The sequence below is a fragment of the Xenopus tropicalis genome, chromosome 1 (assembly GCF_000004195.4).
Source record: "Xenopus tropicalis strain Nigerian chromosome 1, UCB_Xtro_10.0, whole genome shotgun sequence".
NCBI classification, from domain to species: domain Eukaryota; kingdom Metazoa; phylum Chordata; class Amphibia; order Anura; family Pipidae; genus Xenopus; species Xenopus tropicalis.
Window position 1 is genome coordinate 169,889,335 of NC_030677.2, and position 15,849 is coordinate 169,905,183.

A 15,849-nucleotide genomic window follows, 5' to 3' on the forward strand; every position below is an offset into this window, starting at 1 on the left:
CCATTATGCAGGAGGATTATCTGTGCACTGGTAATCTAATTATCTCGCAGGGACCAAACATGGAGTAGCTTTTTCTGTTTAGCTCAAGAAATAACAAAAACCATAGATTTTCTTGTGATTAAAACTACTGGCAAAAACAATCTCTTGCACAAGCCCTATTCACTGAAATATGTTGAACGAGGGGTATACTGCCTCTTTAATTGATCCTGAGGATGATGTTAAAAATGATCTGCTCGATTCCTTAAAATTGTAAATATTCAATTGGCCCTTTGATCAATACATTAAGAAACTTATGAATGTAACATATTTTGTTCTGCAGTTTCCTTCTTAAGGCCATACTGTAAAAATCTTAATAGAACTGTAGATAAAAGCCATCATTCTAATTAGAAATGAAACCATTGCTGATTTTTGTTGCTGCCTTTTGTATACTGAACTGCTCTGTCTTTAAACAAGCCAAGCCTTACAGCTGATATATCCAATGCAAGCTTTTATGTGCTGGTCTGGGCACAATATTGCACGTATACAGTTCTAAAGAGGTAGGATATGTACTTACCTTTCCTCAATCAGTTACAGTTTCCCTTCAAAAAAAGGGTAATTTTTCTAGCAGAAAAGGGGTTACGGCTGACTCCTAACTAGGTAACCAAGTAGCATTCAAGCAATAGTGGGAGCTGAGTATATGTTGACGCTGGTGCTTGTGTGGAAAGTGTGGGACTTGCTGGTCTATGTGTGTGGAAAAGAGAAGACTGAAGAAGGCCACGATTGAAAATGTGCGGTTGGCGAAGAAGAGTTCACATCTTAGATGTGAGGGGCCACTATATATTTGTGCTACCTTTCTTAAGTAGAATAAAGTAAAGGCAAAGTCCTATCTTTCAGTATTTTTGTGTCCCTTTCTCATCTCTTAAGAACTCTGTTTGCCAGCCATTATATAGGTTAAATTGCCAATTCTCAGCAACTGGTCTTCATTATTTATTTCTTATCGTTTTTGACTTATTTGCCTTCTTCTTCTGACTCATTCCATCTTTCAAATGGGGGTCACTGACCCCGACAGACAAAAAACTATTGCTCAACAAGGCTACGATTTTATCGTTACTTTGTATTACATATTTTTCTGTTCATGTCCTCTCCTATCCATATATCAGTCTCACATTCAAATAACTCCCTGGTTGCTAAGAAATTTTGGACCCCAGCAACCGAATAGCTGCTGAAACTCCAAACTGGAGAGCTGCTGAACAAAAAGTGAAATAATTTAAAAAACAAAAAACTATAAATGATAAAAAATGAAGACCAATTATAATTTATTTTTCAATATTATTTACTACATCATACTAAAAGTTAACTCAAAGATGAACAACCCCATTAATCTTCCCACATGACATTACATGAATTACTGCTTGTATAAAACTAATAACCAAATTGAATTCTCAGTGAAGTCAAATATTCACATCAAGACGATATGATCTTTGGAGGAAAAGGCACAGACAAATGCAAAATCCAGATTTCCAACTGTTCCTGCTAAAAGTTTTTTTACTTTACCAAACAATGTAAGACAGATACTAAAAAATGGGAGGTTTTGACACATTTCCTTCTACCCTCTAAATAAATGAAAAACAGATTGGGGACTCATACTACAAAAATGTATGCAGTTAAAATGTAAATCCCTCACCATACCTTTCCTAGTCTATATTTCTCCCCCTTCTATCCCATGAACATGTTCCATAAAAAATAGAATAGTGAAGAAAGATTGACATAGACTAAATGAATAATAGAGAATTAGGCATATGCTCTGTTATTACAAATATTATTATTTCTATGTTCACTCTTAAGGACAAAAATAAATGTGAAAATATAGGGAAAAAAAGAGCAATGGATATATAGCATCGGTCCTCTTACATTGTGCTGATTCCATAAAAACATGGAAATAACTATAAACAAAGCTTTTAAAATGGCTTTTCTACATTTAGGGGTGGAGTTATTAACATTTGTACAGGTATGGGACCCGTTATACAGAAACCCGTTATCCAAAAAATACCGAATTATGGAAAGGAATAGACTCCATTTTAAGGAAATAATTAACATTTTTTAACTTGACTCTTTGATTAATATACTTCAGTCAGTAAGTATAAAATTGCATTGCTAAACACTTGAGCTCAAACATCACAACCAGCCAACTAAGCAAAACTGTGGCATCAGTCATGTTACTAAAGTCTTCTACAGGCCCTCATTACACAGGTACGCTGCAACTTGTCATAACCTGCATCAACCACAAGTGCTGTAATGATATTTCCCTGAATTGAGGAGTTTAGCCATGTGGTATATTTTTTGACAATTATTCTTCAAGGATAAAAAATGTTTTGTCTGCATAAAAATGCCGAGCTGGAAATTCTTAGGTGAGCAGTTCTGCATATTTGAGGTCTATGTACAGATTTTCAATACAGGTATGGGAACAGTTATAAAGAAAGCTCTGGACCTGGAGTTTTTTTTCAGTCTGGATAATCGATTCCAAATCTGTACTATTCAAGTCTACGGACCATGACAGCCATTTTAAAACCCTAATCTAGGGTTTCTTCTCTGTTGGCCCATATTAGGTAATAAAATCAGCATCATGATCCAAAATGAACTTTAACTCTAGTTAAGCACTCTTGTTTCCATTATTATTTTCTATAGTAGAAAGAATAATCACGTTGTTAAATGGGATAAAGACCCACCCTAAACTGCAGTGGGACCTATTTTTGGACCCCAACCAATACATTAATAATCACTGCCTTGATGTTTTTTTTCTTGAAGAAGTTCTTTGTTGCTTTTGATGTACTTTACATTTTGGATCAGTGCCTTGTTTTAATATCCATCTTCTTTTCAGGTTCAGTTTCTTCACTGACTGTGGGAGACTGACTAACTATGCTAGGATAAATCCAAATTGAGTCCAAAACAAATGTTTTACATTTTATAAGTAACTTTGAAATGATGCTCCATGTTATGGAGGAATCTCTTAGGTGGAAAACTCTGGATTTTATAGATCCCACACCTTAATATATTTGATTTCATTTAGGAGAAATTGGTCAACATTTAATACATACAACTGGGATTTGTATATGTATTGAACAAAATCTTTTGTGAATCTGCTATTTAAATAAATGAACAAATTATAACTGATATCGCTAATTTACAAGGTGTGGAGATTACTGTATACTTGGATATTCGTGTACATTCTTTTTTTTAATTAAAGGAAAACTATACCCCCAGAATGAATACTTAACTATACCAAAAGTCAGACAGATTGGCAATTTGGCCGACCATTGCGGGTTTGCATTTACTGCAAAATCAACACATTTACTGCATTTTAAGTGGGGTAAAGCTACAAAAGAGTAAGCTCACCCCAGAAAACCATATATTTTTGGAAAGTACGCATTCCCCCAAATTTAAAATGGGTACATGTCTTACTGCTCCAAAGTAGCAAATTACAAAGCTTTCCTAAAATTGACGATTTTGATGACGTTTCTGAAAATCACCTCAAAGTTTCTGCTTTGCAGCATCTTATCTCCCACAGATCACTAGGTACCAATATAAAACACTCTAAATATAAATGCGAGGGGTCCACTGAACAGTTTGATGCCCAATGTGGATAGGTATAAGTGGCATGTAGGGACCCCCAAAATAAAAATACCATTGTTGTCATTTCAGCTACTGCACAATCAACGCATTTACATCATTTTATGTGGGGTAAAGGTACAAAAAAAAGTACGTTCACTCCAGAAAGCCATATATTTTTGGAAAGTACACATTTTTCCAAATCCAAAATGGGTAAATGTGTCTTTCTACTTCAAAGTACAAAAGCACAAAGCTTTCATAAATTTGGTGATTTTGATGACATTTCTCAAAAATCACCTCAAAGCTTTCACTTTGCAGCATTTTAATCTCCCACGTATCATTAGGTATCAATATAAAACATCCTAAATATGTACCCCAGGGGTCCAATAAACAGTTTGATGCCCAATATGCATAGGCTGATTATTACTCGCTTATTACAACAAAGTATCTGCAAAGGTTTTCTGAAATTAGCGTTTTTATGATGTTTCTGGAAATCATCAATTTGCCACATTTATAATCACCCCAAATATGAACTTGAACTTCCTGTCTCCTTTTAGTAATATAGTTATGTGACCTATTATTTTGAATGCTCGGGGCTTGGGAGTTTTTCTGTAATTTGGATCTCAATACCTTAATTCTACTAAAAAAAATAATTTAAACATTAAATGTCAAAATGATTGCGTTGCCTCCAGTAAGGATTAATTATATCTTCGTTGGGATCAAGTACAGGTATGGGACCAGTTATCCAGAATGCTCGGGACCAAGGGTTTTCCGGATAAGGGGTCTTTCCATACTTTGGATCTTCATAACTTAAGTCTACTAAAAAACAATAAAACATTAATCAAACCCAATAGGGTTATTTTGCATCCAATAAGAATTAATTATATCTTAGTTGGGATCAAATACAAAGCACGGTTTTATTTTTACAGGGAAAAAGGAAATCCATTTTAAAAATCTGAATTATTTGATTAAAATGAAGTCTATGGGAGACAGGCTTGCCGTAATTCAGAGCTTTCTGGATATCGGGTTTCCGGATAAGGGATCCCATACCTGTACAAGGTGCTGTTTTATTATTATAGAGAAAAGGGGGATCATTTTAAAAATGTAACTGATTTGATTAAAATAGAGTCAGAGCAGGTTTTCAAATAACAGATCTCATACCTGTAATGGAATCTGGTGGTGACATTTGGGCTGCTAACTGGTTGTATCAGGGAAAATGGACCTACTTCCACAGTTGCAATTTATTAAATAAAAATATGTCTACCCTAGAACATAAGAGTTCATTGAATGCTTAAACATGTCAGCATTATGTCAAATGGCCAAAATAACTTTATCTTATGGCAACATAAGTATTAAAGGAGAAAAAAAGGTAAAAACTAAGTAATATTTATCAGAAAGGACTATGTAAATACAGCCATAAGCACTCACAGAAACACCTCTATCAAAAGAAACACAAGATTTCTTGTTTCCTTTTTTGTAAACATGTTGTTAGGGTATATGACTGCCTCTCTCAGAAACATCCTTCATCCCAGGGGCCAGAGTCTGCACAGCTCTCCTCTCTCCTGCTCCTCTCTACCATAATAATTCATAAAACTCACTCCCCCCTCCCTCAGGAATAAGTTAAAATGGCAGCTGCAATCAGAGAAAGTGTCTAGGGCTCTTTACTCAGGTATGATAAAGTTTTCTGCAGAATAAACATAGTGTTTTAGGCGGCACTAATGTGGCAAATCTATTGGCAGTAAAATGCCAAAATGACTTTCCTTCTCCTTTAACCTGAACTAAACACAAGTTATCAGGAAAACTTGAGGCAGAGTGATATCTTATGACGAAGAAAGAGAACAACAAGATAAGTCTGAAGACCAGTAAAAAGGCTGCGGTAACTGTGGTAAATGGTATAGTGTTAAGGAATGGAATAACATTAATGGCTGCTTTCGAAAGGTTAGACATGATTTTGAATATATTATGAAGAGAAAAGTGGTGATTTTAGTGATGTTAGAAGGGTTAAAAACAAGTCTTCAGATGAGGTGGGAGCAGGGCTTCCTTTAGGATAAAGGCACATGGGACGTTTTGTTAATTGTGCAAAACTGCCTTTTGATTGGAGGACAAAACCCCCTGAAAATATCTTTGCATTAAAGTGAATTGGAATTGCTGTATCCTAGCCTGTAGAGTTGTGTTATAAAAATGTAGAAGGAAGCAGGAGGAAAATTAATTAGGTCAGTGTTTGAAATTTAATTTGAGACAGCAAAGGTCCATCCAAGAGGTAAAGTGGCAGAAAACAGAAATTCTGGGGTTAGTATATGTGTTTCTAAAGTTGGTGTAATGTATTAAAATAACAGAGGGTAAATACTAAGTCTAAGGTGCCTGACAGGAAAGGTCTTATACAGAACAGCCTGTACAGAACATATTTGCAAGGAAAAACTTACACACCCCATGGTGAGGATTAACTAGCAGCTTGCCTACTGTATGTGCACGTGGGGGTGTTCTGTCTGCTTTTTTCTGAATCCATTTGTACAAGTTTTCTTTAAAAGGTTGAACTTGATGGATTAGGGCTTTAAAAAAAATTCCAGATTGCTATAATATCATTAATGATTTCCATCTGTTAAACTGTTTGTGGGATTTCGCTTAGTATGGTCACAAAATGAGGTCTTTTTGTTGAGTTCATATATTGGAAGAATCCGACAACTTACCTTTTTGCATACTTTTTCAAAACTGATTTCTTTCCTTAAAGCAGTTTTAGTAACATCATCTGGTTTGAGCTCCTGTTGGTTGAAAATATAATTTTCTTAATACATGTTTATGTTTTACACAGAGATAAAAAAAAGTTAATTAGATTCTACACAAGGATATCAAATTGGCAGCTCTAAATTTAAAGACAGGACTTGCATATGTTCTCACATAGAGAAACAGGGATGGGTTCAGAGGAAGATGTACTTAGTGAGCAAAGGTGCAACAGCCATAAACTCTGGTGCCTAACAAATGTATTCAAATGTAGTTCACCCTGAAAATAACATTTAGTATGATGTAGACAGCAACATTTTGCAACTGCTTTCCATTTTGTATTATTTGTGTGTATTTTTTTTTTTTTTTAATTATTTAGCTTTTTGCTCAGCAGCTATCTGGTTAGTAGGCTCCAATTTACCCTAGCAAACCAGACAGTGGGTCACTGCCGCCCATTTGAGAACTGAAGCGAGGCAGAACAAGATGAATACTTGACAGTTTGCTAAAAATAGGCCTAAATAGTCTATAACATTTAAAAGTTAACTTAAGCGTGAACCACCTCTTAAAAAAAAAGGAAAATAATAAGGAAAAAGAAAAGACAAATGACACTGGGTGAGGAGTTGGGAGCTAACTGGTGAGATTAAGACAAAACATATAAGAAGGTATTAAAAGAGTGGATTGTGAAGAGGTGGGGCAGAGAAAAGCTCCTGGACTGGTTATGACTAAAATAACAGCACTTGTTATCCCATTTATTGAAGGTATTAAAAATAAACAGCAGGGGAGCAGCAGTAGATACTGTCATACACATGATTTTCTGGGTTCGCAAGCCAACACAGAAAAATATAATCCAATAATAAGTGAAGAACTGGAAACTCTGAAGTATCTCTTTCTGTTTATAACAGTGACTAACAGTGACTAATCAAAAAGGTGCACACAAAAACATGACTTATTATTTTTAGCCACAGGAAGGACTGCAGTGTCCATTAACCTGTAGCTTCCCAGATAGCTGCAAATGGCACAATAAAAGCACTTCCATTCCTTAATTAATTAATACAGTACGATAGAAGCTAACATTCAGCCTACAATAAAGTATGCGTCTCTACAAACCTATACACGTATATATGTGTGATATATAAAAAGATTTTCAGAATACTGCAGTTTTATTTCAATAGATCCATTAAGAAATTAGTTAAGACATGTTTGCACCCTGCAGAGACGGCCTTATGTACAGTTACAAACGATCTCCAGACTGCCAAGGCCAAAGGACACGACTCGGTTCTCATTCTCCTGGACCTTTCCTCTGCTTTTGATACTGTCTACCATTCTGTCCTTATGCAAATTCTCTATTCTCTGGGTATCCGGGATCAAGCTGCATCCTGGTTCTCTTCCTATCTTTCTGGCTACTGCTTGTCTGTTGCTTTTGTTAACAAATACTCTTCCCCAGTTTAGCTTAGTGTGGGAGTGCTCAAGGTTCTGTACTTGGTCCTTTGCTGAACAGCAAAGGACCAAGTACAGAACCATGAGGCACTCCTGGGGAAGAGATGAGGTCTCTTTAGGATACCTCATCTCTTCCTTTGGCCTTAAGTATCACTTGTATGCACATACCACTGATGTTCAAACCCAAACTGCTTACTGCCTCCTGGATGAACCAATGCCACCCCAAACTTTACCTAGCTAAAAATAGAGTTCATGATCTTCCCGCCCATACCTAGCCCTTCTCCTCCTTTCACTATTACTATTGATGGCATGACCATTAATCCTGTTAATTCAGCACACTGCCTGGGGATTACTGTATCTTTGACCAGTCCCTCTCCTTCTCTAACCATATTAATAACACTGCCAAAACCTGCAGCTTTTTCCTCCACAATATAGCCAAGATACGCTCTTTCTTCCTCGAGTTACTGCTAAAACACTAATCCATGCCTTTATCCTTTCCCGCTTAGATTACTGCAATCTCCTACTAACCAGTCTCCCACCTCTCTCCCCTGCAACCAATCTTTAACTCTGCTGCTAGGATCCTCCCGCTCTCTCCTAAGAGGGAACCTGTTCAACCTCTCTAGAATGGCTGCCTGTTAAGCAAAGGATAACATAAAAAATTATTTTGCTAATATTCACTTCACTACATTTCTTCACTGGTCATTCCTGGTCCTCTTCTCTGTCTTTTTACACCATCCACACCAACTGCTCTCTCTTGTCTTAAAACTTTCTATGTCACTGCTCAAAAGGTAATTTGGAACTCTATCCCTGATTCCTCCGTAGGGAACACTCATTCACTCACTCTTTTTAAGAAAAAACTCAGAAGCTACCTTCTGGAGCACTAAAACATTATTTTGTCTAGTCCTGTGCTTAAAGATGAAAGAAAGGTAAATACTAAGTAAGCTTTATCAGAAAGGTCTATGTAAATACAGCCATAAGCACTCACAGAAACGCTGCACTGACTTCTCTGTCTAAAGATTTGTTGTGTCTGTTTTCCTCTGCTAGAGAAACGCAGCTCTCTGCTTTCCCCTCTCCTGCTCCCTTCTCCCTCAAGAATGCTAAGAACTCACTCCCCCCCCTTAGGAATGTGGATCTGAGCCAATCAGCAGGAAGCTGACTCACAGTCATACAAACTGAGCATGTACAACGGTTTGGGTCTCGGTGCAGGAGTGAGGCATTATGGGAACTTTATTTACACAGCTCAGCGTTTTTTCTTCCTGTTTGGCTTCTGATCATCTGAAATATGGGGAGACTTAAGGGCACTATTGAGAGAACTGAAGGTATGCCTGCAGCTTGAGATTAACCCTTTACTAGCCTTTCCTTTTCCTTTGAGGTCAAATGCCCATACCTTGTGCACTTTTACCTTTCAATTTGCGCCTGTATGTTACTCAACCACTTATACTGCAAGCTTGAACGAGCAGGGACCTCCTTCATACTGTGTCTCATACCACATACCTCTGTGTATTTATACTTATTTATTATAACATTTGTCCTCCCTGGGTGTAATTGTGTATATTTTGCAATTGCACAGCACTGTGTATCCTTGTGTACTGCTTTATAAATAAAGTTATATACATACATGTTATTGCTATGTTGTAGCACTAGAGTCCCAGGCTTGATTTCTGCCAGGGACCTATCTGCAAGTATCTGGCGTTGTGGGATTTCTCTGGGTATCCAGTTTCCTCCCACACTCCAAAAACATAAAGGCATGCTAACTGGCTCCTGATATAATTGTCCAAAGTTTGCGTGAATGTGAATTAGATAGTAAGCTCCACTGGGGCAGGGACTGATGTAAATGACATACAATACCTGTAAAGTGCTACAGAATGTCAGTGCTATATAATTAAAGCATAATAAAAGAATAACAGCAGTGGTCTCTACTCAAGATTACCTCTTAGAAACACGGGGGGATCACAACTACTGTTAAATAATAAGGATTATTGTATACATACATATACAATAGATTTTTATTATATGAATGCAACCATGTATGCAAATCTTTATTAGTTCTCCAAAATAAAAAAAAAAGTAGAAAGTGCATGCAAAAACTTGAAGCATTTTTAAAACTCAATGTTTCAAATTCCACAGTTTATGTCCCACCTCACTTTCTCCATTCTAAGGGTCAACTTTGAAGTTACAACAAATTGCACTAATCTAAGTTTTAGCACCTACTTTTTAGTTTGCCCTTACAACCCCTTATTTGTTAGATTTCACAGGTTCTCAAACAACTTTTAAATTTAAAGCTCTAAGGAACACTACTCTCTTTGACAAAAAAAGCTTTCTTTCTTTTCAGCTATAAATCACCATCATATATACTGCAGAACAGAAAAAGGAACTCTATAAAATGTAAAGCTTTTATATAGTCATCATTGTCTTCAGCAGTAAATTAAATTGGAATTGGGGCATAGAGCATGTGTCTCATACTATATGGCACTTAATTTGTGTGTACTTATTGTGTAATTATTTATTGTATTTATTATAACACTTGTCCTTCCTGTGTGTGATTTTGTTTATTGTAAGATTGTACAGCACCGCGTATCTTTGTAGTGCTTCATAAATTAAGTTATACAGGTAAAGGACCCATTATCCAGAATGCTCGGGACCAAGGGTATTCCGGATAAAGGTTTTTTCCGTAATTTGGATCTCCATACCTTAAGTCTAATAAAAAATCAATAAAACATTAATTAAACCCAATAGGATTGTTTTGCCTCCAATAAGGATTAATTATACCTTAGTTGGGATCAATTACAAGGTACTGTTTTATTATTACAGAGAAAAAGGAAATCAGTTTTAAAATTCGGAATTATTTGATTAAAATGGAGTCTATGGGAGACAGGCTTTCCGTAATTCGGAGCTTTCTGGATAACGGGTTTCCGGATAAGGGACCCCATACCTGTACATACATACAAATGAAAGAATAGGACATATTATGCAAGGCTAAAAGTTAACTTAAAGATTAACTACCTAAGACTGAAAGGGAAAGACCTTAGCAAACCAACGAGCTAAAGGTTTTGGCAATGGTATTAATATGATTAGAGGACGAAAGAGAGAATATAGCTATTACCCCAGGCAATCAGTGCTGAATCAACCAAGTTAATGAGCTTGCAATCAGTAGCAATCAGAAAAGAGGGAGTAGGGATAGGCTTGGGTGGACAGACTTTCATTATTTCTTGTCGGGTTCAGTTTGAGATGTTGTAAGTAAAGTAGAAAGGTTGAAGAAGGATGAAATGGGTAATATTATGAGCTTTGCATCTATTCATTCAAATATCTACAAAAAACAGCATGTCGGCAGCTGCCAACTGCTAAAAACAAACTTAATTAACTTACGCATGTAGCGCATGAGTGCTCTATGTTTTCTGCATACCTAGCCCTAGGCTTTGCCTTTTTAACTTATTTCCTTGCTCAATCATTCAAATTCTAGGAAATGAAGCCTCAGAGTAAAGTCAACATTTCTTGTAATGTACATTTTTTCTAAACCTATTTCCATGGATGACATCAAAGCTTTCAAAAACCAGAATTACAAACAAGCCACATAAATAAGTAGTACCTTTACATTTGTATTTCTCTCTTCCAAGAGATAGAATCCCTTTGCCCATCTGCTATTAAAAACCACAAGACTAGCCTGACAAAATAAAAATAGAATTTCTGTCTGTAATTATCTATTCCCTGGCAGTGGAAACATCAGGATGACTGGGGGAGCACAGGGTGATCATCTGCTTTTACTATAATTAGGGAAGATTTAAGTAAAATACACAGCTTTCTATACATTACAGATTTAGCCTGCCATGATGGCTCTTATTTTTATTACCTATATTCCTTTTATTATATTAAATTATTATTACAGCACTAATGATTATTTTACATATAATACCTTGAATGGAAACATTTTTCTATGGCTGAAATGGTGGTCAAGGTTGATCATAAATGTTTACCATCTTTACTTCAAATATGTAGTGAGATTTAGATTTAATTTGGCATCAGAGAAACAGCAGTACAAAAATGGCGTTAGTCTCTTATTTATACCCAGCAGAAACAAGCAATATGATGACTTCAATGAGTGCAGAAAGATGTAGGCATAACCTAGCTGAATTACCTACCTAGATTGAAAAGGAAAAACAAACTAAAGACAAATCTAATTGCATTAAGTCTATCTCATTCTCACTCAATCACCAATATATTTTGTAAGACTGTTCAGTCATTTATAAATGTAATGCAATGCATATTAATATTTGTACATACCGATACTGCTTTGTGCAGAAAAAATTCTACTATAAGAAAAGGTACCTCTTGCAAAGGCTTAAATCAATGATAAAACCAGCCCTCCCTCTCTCCACTCCAAAACTTTGGAAGAGTTTACCCTCCTTAGGACTTACATACATGGCATTTTGATTTCAAAACAAGTGTTGGATAAAGTACAGCCATAAATTAAATTTGCCAAGACAAGATGGATTTTCTGTCATCAGACTGCCATCAAAAGAGAGAGTAAAGGCAGATACTCCATATAATCACTCTGAGATGAAAGACCACTTTGAAAAGAATGTTTTGTTTTTTTCTTCATGTACATATATGGGCAAATAATACAAGCTTAGTATTTAGAGTACAGTTACTAATTAGGTACAGGCTCAGTAACTCTGTGAGCCAGTCAGATAGAGCAATAAAGTATAAACATGTGAAGTGTTTAGCTGAAATACACTGTTCCAAGCAAGTATAAAATCATCTGCCAGATAGAGCAGCCAGATATAGTAAAATGCAAAAGATAAACAAAACTATTATGCATTCTTAGCGTGTGGAAAGTGCTCAGTCCAACATGACCAAATGCCAATACCATGCATACTTAAAGGACAATGAAAGTGTAAATCACTGGGGGTGTTTAGATTTCTCTTTGCCTAATATTGCACCAGTCTGCATTATATTAAAGGAAAACGATACCCCGAGAATTAAAACTTAACCAACATCATATTAAGTGGCCTATCAAACTATCTTTTGAAAATGGAATATATATATCAGTAAATATTGCCCTTTTACATCTTTTCCCTTGAGCCACCATTTAGTGATGGGCTGGGTGCCCCCCCAGAGATCACATGAGCAGAAATAATGCAGCTCTAACTGTAACAGGAAGTAGTGTGGGAGTAAAAGGCAGAACTTTGTCCATTCATTGGCTGATGTGACCTAGCATGTATGTGTGCCTTGGCTTGTTTGTGTGCACTGTGAATCCTATGATCCCAGGAGGCGTCCCTAAGTACTTACAATGGCAATTTTCTATTTAGGATAACCTAATGGCACATACAAGTATAGGATACAGGTATAGAACCCGTTATCCAGAATGCTCAGGACCAAGGGTATTCGGGATAAGGGGTCTTTCCGTAATTTGGATCTCCATACCTTAAGTCTACTAAAAAATCAATAAAACATTAATTAAACCCAATAGGATAGTTTTGCATCCAATAAGGATTAATTATATCTTAGTTGGGATCAATTACAAGGTACTGTTTTATTATTACAGTGAAAAAAGGAAATCAGTTTTAAAAATGTGAATTATTTGATTAAAATGGAGTCTATGGGAAACAGGCTTTCCGTAATTCGGAGATTTCTGGATAATTAGTTTCCAGATAAGGGATCCCATACCTGTACTACTAAAAAAGTATATTTTGTAAGAAAATGGTTTATTTAGATGAAGCAGGGTTTTACATATGAGCTGTTTTAAGCAATATATTTTTATAGGGACCTATATTGTTCAAGGGAATAGTTTCTAGCCAGTGATGAATATTCCCTGAGTGAATATATGTTGTAAATTGTTTAATTATTTTTATTTCCAGGTGTTAGAAATGTGCTTATAAATGTGCTGCCTGTTTTATTTTACCATTACTGCTGATTTACTGGTATCTTAAATTTATATGCAACCCCATGCAAGCTTAGTGTCATTGTAATCAGTATTTACATGTGTGACATATGCATTATTAACAGGCAATGTTAGAAATCTGGCAGCTCCCCAGTACAAATTTCACAAAATGCAAACAACTTAAAGGCACAAAATGAACACAAATAACCAATCACATTAGCGAAAGCAGAACTGGTTTGTTTCATTACTTCTAAAAACTTCTAACATTGGCATAAATTGTGGTCACCCCCAGCTTTGAATCATACAACAGTGCAGCATTTTATAAACAGAAAACATTCACAAACAGTTTATTTGTATGAAAACGACGGCAACATCACGTCATCCCTAAGCTGTTACTTTATATTAGCAATCTAGTAGGTAGTACATGAAGTTTTGCAGAGCTCTCTTGAGATGCAAGTTTCCAGTTTGCTGTTGGGTAAAAAAAGCAGCTTTCACAAAGTACCTGTAACTGAAACATATGACAAACCAGTTTTATTTCAGTGTATGTGTGCCACGGAATGACTAACTGTAAAGGTAATATTCTATTTGTGCAATAGTGTAGGTTGGTTTGTTCAGAGCACCAGCTGTATGATGTACTGTAAGTCAGGCAAGTTATATACTCTTGCTTGGCCAAATGTATTTGCAAACTATCAGCTGCACAAATGCATCTCCTGATGTTTTCATATTTACGTTTTAGGAATACTAATGAAAACTGTATATGGAAAATGCCCAAGTTACTCATTACTCTACAGATTAAATCAGTTAGAAGGATTCCAAATCGTTCCTTTCAGCAGCCAGACAAACAAAGAAGCAATGAATAAAGCCAAATATATTATATTTGTAATACAGATTCTCAGGCGGACCCCTTGTAGCCACAACATATAGGAAGTATTGTTCCAATTTTTGAAACACATGTGAGGGAATACTACAGGCACAAAGCAAACTGGACTGATAGGTTTCAAGTTTCAAGTTTTATTGTCATATACAAATAACAATGAAGCATCATTACCGAATGAAATTTTTTTGACCCGTGTTCCTCCCAACTTTATATAGACAAAATAAAAAAATACAAATATTAAATATAATAAAAGTGTGCAATAAAGGTATAAGTATTTACAATAAAAAAATGCAATGAAATATTTGAAATTGTGCAGTGAGGATTTAAAGTGGCTTTGCTTAAAGTGACACTGCGAAGTGTCCAGTAGTTATGGGGAGTGTGGTTTGTGCAGAATGTCAGCAGTTCAGAAGCCTGATGGCTTGTGGGTAGAAACTAAGTATCTGCTGATGCGGGTCCTGGATGCTCCTGTACCACCTGCCTGATGGTAGGAGTGTGAAAAGGCTGGGCACTGACCAGCCAAATATAATCATATAAATACATTTTTTGAATAGGTTTCCCTAAACTAATGCCCCAGAATATGCCTATATTAGGCATATTCACACATTTTTTTGGCTGTATAAAGTAACTTAGGAGCATAGTTTCTATTCAAAAAGTCAAAACTACACTATGCCTTCCAGATCTATGAAGAATGGCATCAGCAATAGCTTGTACCCGAAAATCCCAATATAGATATTTGCTACAGTGGGCAACTAACCGTTCTGAAATGCCTTTCCACCAGCAACAATGGGAGTCGCCAGTGGAAAGACCTATGCTTCGACTTTCCAATGTTGCCTGCAGGAGGAAACTTCGTGCAACTTCAGAAAGCCGAAGAGATATGTAGGCCTTTCCATCGTCGATTCCTATTGTTGCCGGTGGAAAGGCATTTCAGATCGGTTATTCGGTAACAGAGATCTATCGTGGCTGACTAACTCGCTCAGTGGGTCATTAGCCTAAACTATATACTCCAAAAGAGCAGGCACGTCCAGGAGCTTAATGGCAACATTACACAATTAAAATACGAAGAAATAGCATGGTAAGCTTATCACAAAATAGCAGAAAAAAAAACCTACCGACTAGTCATAATCTGCAGGAAAAGAGATAAGAGAGTGCTACAGACAGAAGTCATAAATCATTTCTCATGCAGTGAAGAGTTTAAAACAAGACTCAAGTGATTCTCATTAAGAGGTGATTCATATCACCTTATAATAATTAAAACAGTTACTAAGTATTTGATTACAACCTAGAATGCGTTGCTGCTGCTAGGGTTGGATTTATGGTGCTTTAACGTTTAAAGGACTATTTGAATCGTCACAGT

The 15,849-nt window shown here is 36.2% G+C and overlaps 1 protein-coding gene across 1 annotated transcript in view; it reads right to left on the minus strand.

Moving 5' to 3' along the window:
* The window catches only part of srfbp1 (serum response factor binding protein 1), a 49,705-nt gene that overhangs the window by 9,035 nt on the left and 24,821 nt on the right, over nt 1-15,849 (minus strand). Inside the window, 1 exon segment of the mRNA NM_001011115.1 lies at nt 6,273-6,344. Coding sequence (NP_001011115.1) covers nt 6,273-6,344 — 72 coding nt within the window.